Raw genomic sequence first — 12,080 nt, forward strand, 5'->3', positions numbered from 1 at the left:
TCCTTCCGCAAATAAACATTCGCATGGTGGAGGCTGTGGAGTAGTTTAATCTTTCTCTACAACAACCATCATGCCCGGTCCAGACAAAGAAATAGACCTGACGGAGAGAATCGAGGCGTTTCTCTCCGACCTGAAGCGTGGAGGCAGCGGGTCAGGACCGCTGCGGGGCTCGGCAGAGACAGCCAGAGAAACGACAGCTCTGCTCCGCAGAATCACCGCACAGGCCCGATGGAGCAGCGCAGGTGCGTTATGCTAGTAGTAGTAGTAAAAGCTTCACATGTGTAAGTTCTTACTACTAAGACGGACATGGTGTCCTGTTGTCTTCTGAAACTGCTGCTACAGCTGCTTAGCATGTCACGAGACGCTTTGAACCCTTCAGAACGTTCACAGAGGTTTGGTTAAAAAAAAATACTGTTGTTTATTGTCAGAACATGTCTGAAATGTGTCTTTGTTTCGAAACAAAACTACAGACGTTAAACGTTTCAGACACCCGCGAACCACAGACATAAACACATTATAAGATGAGCAGAATATGGTGTTAACGGCTCCTTAACGTTCCATGTTTAGTCTAACCCTTTTAAACTGTCAAACTCTAACTCCGGCCGGATAATAATAGTCTGTGTTTATGTTTCAGGACATGTATCAGGGTCATAGGCAACTTAGCCAGTTAAACATGTAATTGTGGTCAGATGATTCATAACGTTTTTTTTAACTGACCTACAAAAAAAAATAGTTTACATGAATGATTATCAGTCAAATTTAGACATAGAGCAGTTGTTTGGGACTCCTATCTCCATTTTGGTTCAACAGCAACCATTTTGGTTCAACCCAACGTTGTTTTCTACAGATATGCTGTATGTAAAAAGAGAGAGGGTATAAGTCCATCTAAGCTCCACAATGACCCCTCATAGTCCCAAGATTGATATTAGGTTAAACCAGATGAGGAAGAATCAAATAAATTGACATGTGAATATGAGTAAACCATCCTGGGTTGAATTAGCATAACCATTTCTATCAACTAAGTTTCACTATATTGTTTTTATTCTTTAGGTGATCTGATGGAAATAATCCGTAAAGAGGGGAGAAGAATGTCTGCAGCCCAGCCATCAGAGACCACAGTTGGGAACATGATCAGACGAGTCCTGAAGATCATCAGAGAGGAATATGCCAGGTAATTGATCAGCTGTTGCAACTGTGCTGATGACGTCATCGATTATTCCTTTACTCTTTTGCTGTAATCCAAATAGTTTGAATTAATCCCATTGCCTGTTTTCGATAAAAATGTGTTTTACGTGGGTATGATTTGGCTCAGTTTGCTGTTTGTGTTTCCTTAAGATCTCGAGGCAGGAGTGAGGAGGCAGACCAGCAGGAATCCCTTCACAAGCTGCTCACCTCTGGAGGACTCAGCGAGGACAACTTCAGACAGCATTTTGCTGCCCTCAAAGCTAATGTCATCGAGGCCATAAATGAGCTGCTGACTGAGCTGGGTACATTATTTAAAAGAAACAAAATACAACTTGCCATATTTGTAAATACAAGGTAGGGTAGGCCAGGCTTTTGGCATTATTGATCAGTAAAAAGCATAATGTAATTCATTTGACCTCATTTGAGATGGAAGGGTTTATCTCGTGATCTCAAAATGTGAATAATCTGACTGAACAATCTAATGTTTTTTCCAATGGTCCTGCCTTCTGCATCTTTAAATGCAAACAACTCACTGAATTAATTTGTCCATTTACGGAGTTTTCTTTTCCTCCCCACATCATTTGCATTTCCAGAGGGAACAACTGACAACATTGCCATGCAGGCCCTGGAGCACATCCACTCTAATGAAGTCATCATGACGATCGGTCGCTCCCGCACCGTGGAGGCCTTCCTCAAAGACGCCGCGCGCAAACGCAAGTTTCACGTCATTGTGGCGGAGTGTGCCCCCTTCTGCCAGGTACCCAAAGAGAAGAAATGTGTCTTTTTTTTAAAGTAATTTTTATGTTAGCAAGACTTTAAAATTAGATAAAGTTGTTATAAATAAGATCTTGTGTTTCCTATTGACCAGGGGCATGAAATGGCCACCAGTCTCTCCAAATCTGGCATTGAGACGACCGTCATCGCAGATGCTGCCATATTTGCGATCATGTCCCGTGTTAATAAGGTAAACGGCACCACAAAAAAAGATTGGAAATGCTAGCATTCAGACTACAAGACAAAGAGACGTAATATCCAGAATTTTGTGCACCAATGGAAAAGTTCTTGATGGCACGCTCAGCGAAAGAAGAATTAAATTTGTTAGATTAATATTAATTTTGGATACACAAGGGTTAATCAGAGTGGTCGTGATCATTTCAGGTCATCATCGGGACACAGACAGTCCTAGCTAACGGAGGTCTCAGGGCCGTCAACGGCACTCACACACTGGCTCTCGCGGCCAAGCACCATTCAACGCCTCTGATTGTTTGCGCTCCCATGTTCAAGCTCTCGCCTCAGGTAAGAAGACAAAGTCTGCCGAGTCTCAGTCCTATCACTTCCATTGGGAACAAATATTGACGGGAATGATTGTGTGTCCTCAGTTCCCAAATGAAGAGGACACTTTCCACAAGTTTGTCTCTCCACAAGAGGTGCTTCCTTTCACTGAAGGTAACATACACACCGAATAAATACATTAAAACATACTTAATCCTATGAGTTACTCACATTTTACCATTCGTTTTCAAGGTGAGATTCTCTCCAAGGTGAACGTGCACTGTCCGGTGTTTGATTACGTGCCGCCTGAGCTCATCACGCTCTTCATCTCCAACATCGGAGGACACGCTCCGTCATATATCTACCGACTGATGAGCGAACTTTACCATCCAGAAGACCACGAACTTTAACCAGGTTCATTCACAAATAAATTAAATAAATCTCCATGAGACTGGGAGTCCTCTTTATATTTATAACCTGATACCTGTTCTATAGGGATCGTTGGTTGGACGATTGTATTCATGGATTTAATTAAACTTTCATAGTGTGATTTATAGATCTCCTCTACTTTACACCTTTTGCATGTAAGTAGATCGATATTAAAAAAAATGACCCACGTCTGGGGGTTGACAATATGTACTCATACACTGTCGTAGCCCTGACTTTGTCAAAGAGGAAACATCTAAGAAAAGTTATGGTAGTTTATCTGACCTTTGAATATTCATTACACATACTATTACACATATATTCTTTAGCAAAGTTAAATGTTGTAGTTTTATGTAGTTTGTTTTAGAAAGACAAGCAGATAAGATGTTTTAGCTGCCACTAATAGTTAATATGTCAATTATCTTGATTAATCACTTGTTTGGACAATGAAATATTAAAAAAGGTTGGTTGGTTTTTCCCAAACCTTGATGATTTTCTTTGGCACCACATTCGCCTCCGGTTCTCTTTAAGTTTCCGTTCCACCTTAAAAAGTGCAAGTTTCAGCCACTGGGTGGCGAGCTATTCTGCAGAGCAGTGCTGATCACACAGCTGTTGATATGGGGGTGTTTTTTGTTTTTTTTTGGTTAAAAAAACTTGCCGGCACATACAGGTGCATATACATACTATAGATAAAAATATGCTGGTGCATACTTGTATTTATTAAACAACACAAAAATTAAACACTTTAGAAGAACAGCATTCAATAATATTTAGTATCATTACTAATATTGATATGTTTTTAGTTCTGTGAGGGGAAGATTGTTGATATAAATTGTTACAATGTTATTGATATAACACTGTGGAAATTTGGAGAAAATCCATTTCAAAAATCAACATTTTGATGATTTTGTTGCAACAATTGCTGATTTTGCAGTGCCACCTAATGGCCAAATATTATCTGATTATTTATTGCCTTCTCACCTTTCCAGTGATGCCCCATATGTCCATATTTACTGTCGAATTTTGGAGAAAATCCATTTCAAGCATCATAATTTTGACTCTTTTATTGCAACAATTGTTGAATTTGCAGTGCCACCTAATGGACAAATAAGGTTTCCTGTTGAAGGTCTCACCTGATTCACATACTAGACCTTCTCACCTTTCCAGTGATGCCCCATATGTCCATATTTACTGTGGAATTTTGGAGAAAATCCACTTCAAAAATCATAATTTTGATACTTATATTGCAACAATTGCATGATCTAGGGGGTGGATTGTCCTCATGTTGGTCACTGCCTGATGTGCCACACGCAAATCTACTGGCTTAACATGATCTTGTATGGGCCATTTCTAGACTTTTCCTCACCGATGTTGTACTGTGACAAATTTGAGGGCACCTTTCCCACTTATATTGACCTAACATCAAATGCTTGACCTCTTTAGAAGGCTTCTTAGGTGATGTGACGGCCATAACATTTTTTATATAAAAGAAAAACTTATTTTGAAACATAAAACGTATTAATGGGGTGGTCATTTTATTATTAAATGTAATTGAGACAATTAAGATTAATTTGACAATGTAAATCACTGGACATATTGTAAAAAATTGTCATGCATGGATTTCCAAGACTCCAAGCTGTCCAATCGTGAATAATATCACTATGCTCCATAACAATATGCTGTATACAACTGACCATGTTGGACAGTGATGGGAGAGGGCGTTAGGCGTGCTGTGGGGGGCACAATGTCCTTCTCGGCAAGTCCTTCCACTTGGGAGCTATATTGCAAAGCACTTTGGACACTTATCGGGTAACTATTTCGGGCAGAACTGTGCATGTGCAGTGCATCATTTTTGAAATAGATTTTCTCCAAAATTCCACAGTAAATATTGACATATGGGGCATCACTGGAAAGGTGAGAAGGTCTAGTATGTGAATCAGGTGAGACATTCAACGGGACACCTGATTTGTCCATTAGGTGGCACTGCAAAGTCAGCAATTGTTGCAATAAAAGTATAAAAATTATGATTTTTGAAGCGAATTTTCTCCAAAATTCCACAGTAAATGTGGCTATATGGAGCATCACTGGAAAGTTGAGAAGCTGTAGTATGTGAATCAGGTGAAACATTCAACGGGAAACCTTATTTGTCCATTAGGTGGCAGTGCAAAGTCAGCAACTGTTGCAATAAAAGAGTCAAAATTATGATTTTTGAAGTGGATTTTCTCCAAAATTCCACAGTAAATGTGGCTATATGGAGCATCACTGGAAAGTTGAGAAGCTGTAGTATGTGAATCAGGTGAAACATTCAACGGGAAACCTTATTTGGCCATTAGGTGGCAGTGCAAAGTCAGCAATTGTTGCAATAAAAGTATCAAAATGATGATTTTTGAAGTGGATTTTCTCCAAAATTCCACAGTAAATGTGGCTATATGGAGCATCACTGGAAAGTTGAGAAGCTGTAGTATGTGAATCAGGTGAAACATTCAACGGGAAACCTTATTTGTCCATTAGGTGGCAGTGCAAAGTCAGCAACTGTTGCAATAAAAGAGTCAAAATTATGATTTTTGAAGTGGATTTTCTCCAAAATTCCACAGTAAATGTGGCTATATGGAGCATCACTGGAAAGTTGAGAAGCTGTAGTATGTGAATCAGGTGAAAAATTCAACGGGAAACCTTATTTGGCCATTAGGTGGCAGTGCAAAGTCAGCAATTGTTGCAATAAAAGTATCAAAATGATGATTTTTGAAGTGGATTTTCTCCAAAATTCCACAGTAAATGTGGCTATATGGAGCATCACTGGAAAGTTGAGAAGCTGTAGTATGTGAATCAGGTGAAACATTCAACGGGAAACTTTATTTGGCCATTAGGTGGCACTGCAAAGTCAGCAACTGTTGCAATAAAAGTGTCAAAATGATGATTTTTGAAGTGGATTTTCTCCAAAAGTCTCCAGTAAATATGGACATATGGGGCATCACTGGAAAGGTGAGAAGCTGTAGTATGTGAATCAGGTGAGACCTTCAACGGGAAACCTGTGATGCGGCCCAGCCTCACCCAGACTCTAACTCATGCAGCCCCCAGGCAAATTGAGTTTGAGACCCCTGATCTATATGTAATATCACGTGTGTCCACCGGGGGGCAGGTTTAACAGTTGAACAGCCGTGAATTAATTCATCTACGCGTAATATCACGTTTGTCCACCGGAGGGCAGCTGTAACATCTGAGCAGCCGTGAATCAATTCATCTACACGTAATATCACGTGTGTCCACCGGAGGGCAGTTTTAAGAGTTGAGCAACTGTGAATTAATTATCCCTCGACTTGGAATCAATCTACTTGTATATGTAAGATTGAACAGTTGAGCAGCAGTAATATTACGTTTGTCCACCGGAGGGCAGTGTCAACTTTTGAGTAGCAATACTATCACATTTGTCCACCGGATGGCAGTTTAGATACAACTATTTTTGGAATCTTCCACTTCCTGTTTGTCATTCAGAACTTCCGCGCACGCAGGTGCAGGAGGAGACACCCGGAAGGACGAGGAGCAGCGGTGACAAACATGTGGTGGTAACTGCTGCTGAAAAATGATTGTTTGTAATGTTGAAGACATACTTTATACTATGACGCTGACCGTGACCGTTTTGTTTAGGAAGCTGTCGTTTCGTGTCGGCCAAAGCCAAGAGTTCCCGGATGTTCTGCTGGAGAAGCCACGCTGGATGAAGAAGACGAGCCGCCATGAAGACTCGGTGAGCGGCTTCTTTTACCACGCTGAGACATCATATCAATGTAGTTTCTACCCATTTATATTGATTAATTCTATTTTAAAAAAAAACAAAAAACAGACTGTATTACGTAGACATATTCTGATAATTCTGAAAATTAACTCGATTCAAATGTAATGTAAGTCTATGAGAAAATTAGCTACTTCTCATTTGATTAAAATGTAATTTAAGCTCTTAAATATAACGTGATGATAATTTTAATCCATTTTAGTAAGATAACAGATCAGTGTCTTCTCATATGAATCCTGATTTGTCTAAATAACAGCTAATATTGTCCACTTTTAAAATAAACCTTCTGTGGGGAAAAAAAAACAACAAATGTATTTTAAAATATTTACTTGCTCTAATTTTATCAGTGACCTGTCAATAGAATGACTAGAATTATTATGTCTTAAACTTTTAACTGCATTAAAGATATTACTCTCTTAATCTCCTCAAATAAACTTTAAATTCCTGTTTTTATTAATAGCTAAAACTAATTGGTCGTCTTTGTCACTAGAGACTTTGAATTCTCCTGCTCAACTTGCCAAATAAAATGATTAAGCTAATCTTTCTGTATAGTATCTTTATATTTTAAATAACTGAATTGTCACTTTGTACAATGTGTGTCCAAATAAAAAAATCTTAATTATACTATGTTTCTATCACGTTTTTTTATATATAATTTTACAACAATCAAACATAATAATGTCGTCTTTTGAAAACCGTGCTGCTTTTTTCGTGCAGTTTCTATAATATAAATAAACCCAGTGTTCACAAAATAAATGTAAAACGAATATAATATTGGGTTGTTAAAGGAGTACAATTTTGGAAATGCATAAAATCATTATGTAATTATACAATCTTGCATACAAAAAAAATCAAAAATTCGTTTAAAAAAAAATGCTACTTTAATCCCATGCTCATCATAAAAATAGATTTACTTTAACTGATTATTAGACCAAAACTAAATATTATAATTTCTTCAGTGACCTATGTTAAGATTTCAATCAATAATCATTGAGTAATTTAACAGTAAACTGTTAATGTAAAGAGTGAAAATAAAGTTACAGCATTAAATAAAGTGTACTGTCTATTTATTAAACGATCTAATCAAGTCCCTTTAGGATCTATTTTTAGACCAATTTATTTTTCCAACTCAGATTAATTCAAAATAACCACACAATTACATTGCCCATAATGTCAGTGTGTCTCAGAAGGTGAAGACCACCTCTCTCTCTCAGCCAAAGAAAATACTCAAAGTTAACTGCAAACTAACACTTGTACATTTTCAGCAGCTCTGTCAGTGACGGTGTTTGAGTCTTAAACTTATCACTGAAGAGAACTTCTTTAATGATAAGTGCAAGTCTCCACTGTCTCTGCAGTTGTGTCACTGATTACTGACAGAGCTGCTGAACATGTTTCTGTGACAATTGTTAGCTGTTAACTTAGCATTTTATTTTGGCTGAGACAGATTTGTTATATTGTTTATACTTTGTCAGATTTGACTTTAACTCTAGATTTAATCTTGTTAATGTCTAACTTAGTTCAGCAGCTCCTGTGATAGTCTTGTTTGTTATAATCATTGTCTGTGCAGCTCGTGTCGCTCTACATTTATACTTAGTAATTTTTTTTTTTCCATGTTTTAATGTGTTTAACTTTACTTCATTCAGCAGCTTCTCTGGTTGTTGTACTTTGTTAACATTTTTTTGTCCTTAGCTCCAGTGTTAACTGGTTCATTGAATGTACTAGTAAATTTGTTTTACTTCTTCTGTTTCTTATAATAAAGATACACATGAAAAAAAAAAAAGTATGCTTGGAACATTTTTGAGAAAATGTATAGTTCAAGTTTTTATTTTGAAACAACAATCCCTGCATTGCACTATCTAAACGCATGTTTCTCTCTGGACAATGAGCGCTCAAGGGATTCTTGAACACTCTTCCAAATGGCAGCAAATAAAGCAACAAAACTGAAGTTCTTGCAAGAGTCCATCTTCGTTCTGGAAGACAAAGCACAACAACTTCAACACAAACACCACAGAAGTGGTGACATGCTGCAAGACAACATACTCACATGATGGTGCAGTTGTCTCTTCAAGGAGATTCTGGTTTCTCAGCCAAGTGGAGCATCATCTCAACAGCATCCTGCAGAACACAAGACACCAAGTTACACAGAAGATAAATGGACACTTGTTTAGCAGAACACTAATAAAGATTGTCCATGTGAGACACAATGACAGTCAACATAAGGCTGGGTATTCACAATAATTTGGATTGTGGCTAACAGGAAGGACACGCGGACTATAGCAGTGAAGACGCAACATAAGTCACTAACCCTACAAAACACATCTAGGTAATTTAAACCAAACTTTTAGTCAGATACTCCCAATTTAGTAAGGGCACAATGGAAGACCTTTAAAAATTACATCTTCAGGTGTTAGCCTACAGCATTAGCACAAGTATTTAAAGATCAAGGTTTTGCAGATTAGCAGCTTGTTGCATGAATGACTCAAATCTAACAGCCCTTTTGGATTGTGGGTAACAGGAAGGACACGACTATAGTGGTTAAAAGACGCAACATAAGTCACTCTAACTTGGGGACATGGGCAATTTCTAAATCAGTTAAAGTTAGACATGAGTCAAGGAGCTGTGACACTAAAGCAATGTAAACCCAACTTTTAGTCAGTTACTCCAAATTAAGCAAGGGGACAAAGAAGGAAGTTTATAAATGAAATCTTCAGATGTTAGCATCTTCCAAATTAGCAGCTTGTATGAATTGCATTTGTGGCCAACAGGAAGGACCATGCGAGTGAAAAAACCAATGCCAGATTGAATAAAAGCAAAATGCTTGACCTCAAATCAAACACCAACAAGTAACTTTGTTTAAATGCCTTTGAGCATATGTTTATTAAACACAACTGCAAACAGTTTCTGTGAAATGTACCTGAGGTGGTTCACATCCTGCATTACACCTTCAAACATTCCCAGAGTCTGAAGTAAAGACAAGAAAAAAGGGTCAAGCACATTTGTAAGAGGTCAATAAAGGAAAACTGCAGATTATAATCTGTCCTCTGGCATCATCTCGTGGTCAAACAGTGACGCTGGAGATTTACTTGCTTCTCTAGCAGATTGTCCAAGCTTCCACTGCTGCAGGAAGTCAGGAATCCTGAAAAAAAAGAAGTTTATGAGAATAAAGAGCAAGAGGAGAATGTGAAATTTAAAGAACATTAAATGGTTAAGGGAAACATTTAAGTCACTAGTCAAGGCAGCACTGGCTTAATGCATGTGTGCCATGATGTTAAACAACAACATTTCTCTATAGAAAATGGTGCAGGTACTAAGTTTAAGATGCCATTATCCCCATTTGCTACAATTGGTGTGAGCAAGTGAGCACATTTGAGGATGTGGTTACAAAAAAAAAAAATGACCTGATGTAAGTCTGCTGCAGGAACTCAGGATGGAGCTTCTGTTCCTTGTCCGAGTGACTCTGAACAGGAAGTGATGCTGACTACGGGCAGAAGCGGAATAAGAAGAACCAGAAGTGAAGAGGCTGGATTCAGGCCGTGTGTGATGACTTTTTCCTTCACCTGGTGATGAATAATGATGCAAGTTAATGGCAAAACGCACAAATGGAATTCCACTAGTTTTCTTTTTCTAAAAGTCATTATCTACTGAAGACAATAGATATCCTGCAGAAGACGAGACACCAAGTTGGACATAAATTACAAATGGACCCTTGCTTAGCAGTACACCAATAAATATTAGGGTAATTTAAACCCAATTCATGAAGACACAATGCATCTGCAGTCAAACAAATTTGACATTAGCACAAGTATTTAAAGATCAAGGTCTTCCAAATTAGCAGCTTGTTGCATGAATCCTAAAGCCTTTTTGGATTGTGGGTAACAGGAAGGTCACAAGTCACTCCTACTTGAGGACAATATCTAAAGCACTGAAAGTTAGACATGGGCATCAAGGAGATGCAAAACTAAAGCTTGATACACATCAAGGCAATTTAAACCAAACTTTTAGTCAGTTACTCTAGGTTTAAGCAAGGGGACAATGGAAGACATGCAAAAATGACATTAGCCTACAACATTAGAACAAGTTTTCATGGCTCCATGTCTTCGGAATGAGTCCGATAGCTTTTTTGTAATGTGGCTAACAGGAAGGACACAAGGACTATAGTAGTGAAGAGAAGACTACAGCGTGAGAGAATTTACTCCAAATTAAGCAGGAGAGGATGGAAGAAATTTAAAAAACATCTCCAGATGTCACCAACATGAGAAGTATTCAAAGCTCAACATCTTACAAATTAGCAGCTTGTTGCATGAATGTGGCCAACAGGAAGCACTACGGTAGTGAGTGGAAAAAATAGAGTCCAGATTAAATAAAAGCAAAATGCTTCACCTCAAATCAAACAAGTAACTTAGTTTAAATGCCTTTGAGCATATGTTTATTCGACACAACTGCAAACAGTTTCCATGAAATGTACCTGTGCAGATTACTTGAAGGGGTTGACTTCCTGCATGACTCCTTCAGACATCCCCAGAGTCTGAAATAAAGACGAAAGGGTCAAGCACATTTGTATAAGTCCAATAAAAGGAAATCACAAGATTAAAGTCCACCCTCTGGCGCCATCTTGTGGCGAAACAGAAGAGATAGTGGATGGGGATTAACCTGCTTCTCTGGCAGATTGTGGACAAAAGCTTCCACTGCTGCAGGAAGTCGCACACAGGCCAGAATCCTGGAAAAGAAATGCACGTAAAAAAAAAAAAAACCGAGCAAGGGGGAATATAACATTTAGAAAAAAAAAAAAAAAAAAATCAGTCTTGCAGCTCGTACCTCCGGCTGCATGGACTTCAATGGATGTACTTTCTAAGAAGCGGCCGGTCTGCAGGCCGTGAGTCATGGCGTCTTCTTTCACCTGGTGATGAATAATGATGCAAGTTAACGGGGAAAAAAACCCCACACGTACACAAAAGGAATTCCACTAGTTTTCTATCAAAAGTCATTATCTACACACTTCCTTCGTGTGTCTCGGTGTTACCGCTGGAACCTACAAATGGATGAAAACAAAAGTTTAGTGAAAGGTGGGAATCTTTCGCAAATGTCAATGAGACGAATTGTTCAGCTTGATCCAACGGAGCCGGAACAAGTCCTAGATACAAGGGTTTTGGAAAGAGAGTCACTTATTAAAGCGTTAGTTCACAAAAATGGCAGAAAGTTGAACGGGGTTTGGTTTCTGGCACTCACCGAACAGACATCACGGCGGGTGGATGAGCAGTATTTCAGCCGCAGAGTCTGTTAAAAAAAAAAAAAAGGGAGAAAAAAAACAAAGACACGTTAGAAAGAAACAACGCGTTCAAATGTGAACAAGATTAAAGACAAAAGGATCGACTGAGCGTTTTTACTTCACCTTCAGTTCAGGCTCAGCTTC

At 38.5% G+C, this 12,080-nt stretch overlaps 2 protein-coding genes across 2 annotated transcripts in view; both read left to right on the top strand.

Annotated features, from left to right (window-relative positions):
- Positions 1–12,080, top strand: part of LOC310935259 (dihydrolipoyllysine-residue succinyltransferase component of 2-oxoglutarate dehydrogenase complex, mitochondrial-like) — a 148,586-nt gene that overhangs the window by 61,678 nt on the left and 74,828 nt on the right. The gene's annotated exons all lie outside the window — the stretch shown is intronic.
- eif2b2 (eukaryotic translation initiation factor 2B, subunit 2 beta) lies at positions 14–2,919 on the top strand. Its single transcript, XM_083898838.1, has 8 exons — positions 14–242; positions 1,051–1,171; positions 1,336–1,487; positions 1,779–1,942; positions 2,054–2,149; positions 2,344–2,481; positions 2,565–2,631; positions 2,710–2,919. The coding sequence occupies exons 1-8, from the start codon at positions 71–73 to the stop codon at positions 2,865–2,867; spliced, it is 1,068 nt and encodes a 355-aa protein (XP_083754964.1). The 5' UTR covers positions 14–70; the 3' UTR covers positions 2,868–2,919.

Source organism: Microchirus variegatus, assembly GCF_963457635.1.
Source record: "Microchirus variegatus genome assembly, chromosome: 12".
Classification (NCBI taxonomy): Eukaryota; Metazoa; Chordata; class Actinopteri; order Pleuronectiformes; family Soleidae; genus Microchirus; species Microchirus variegatus.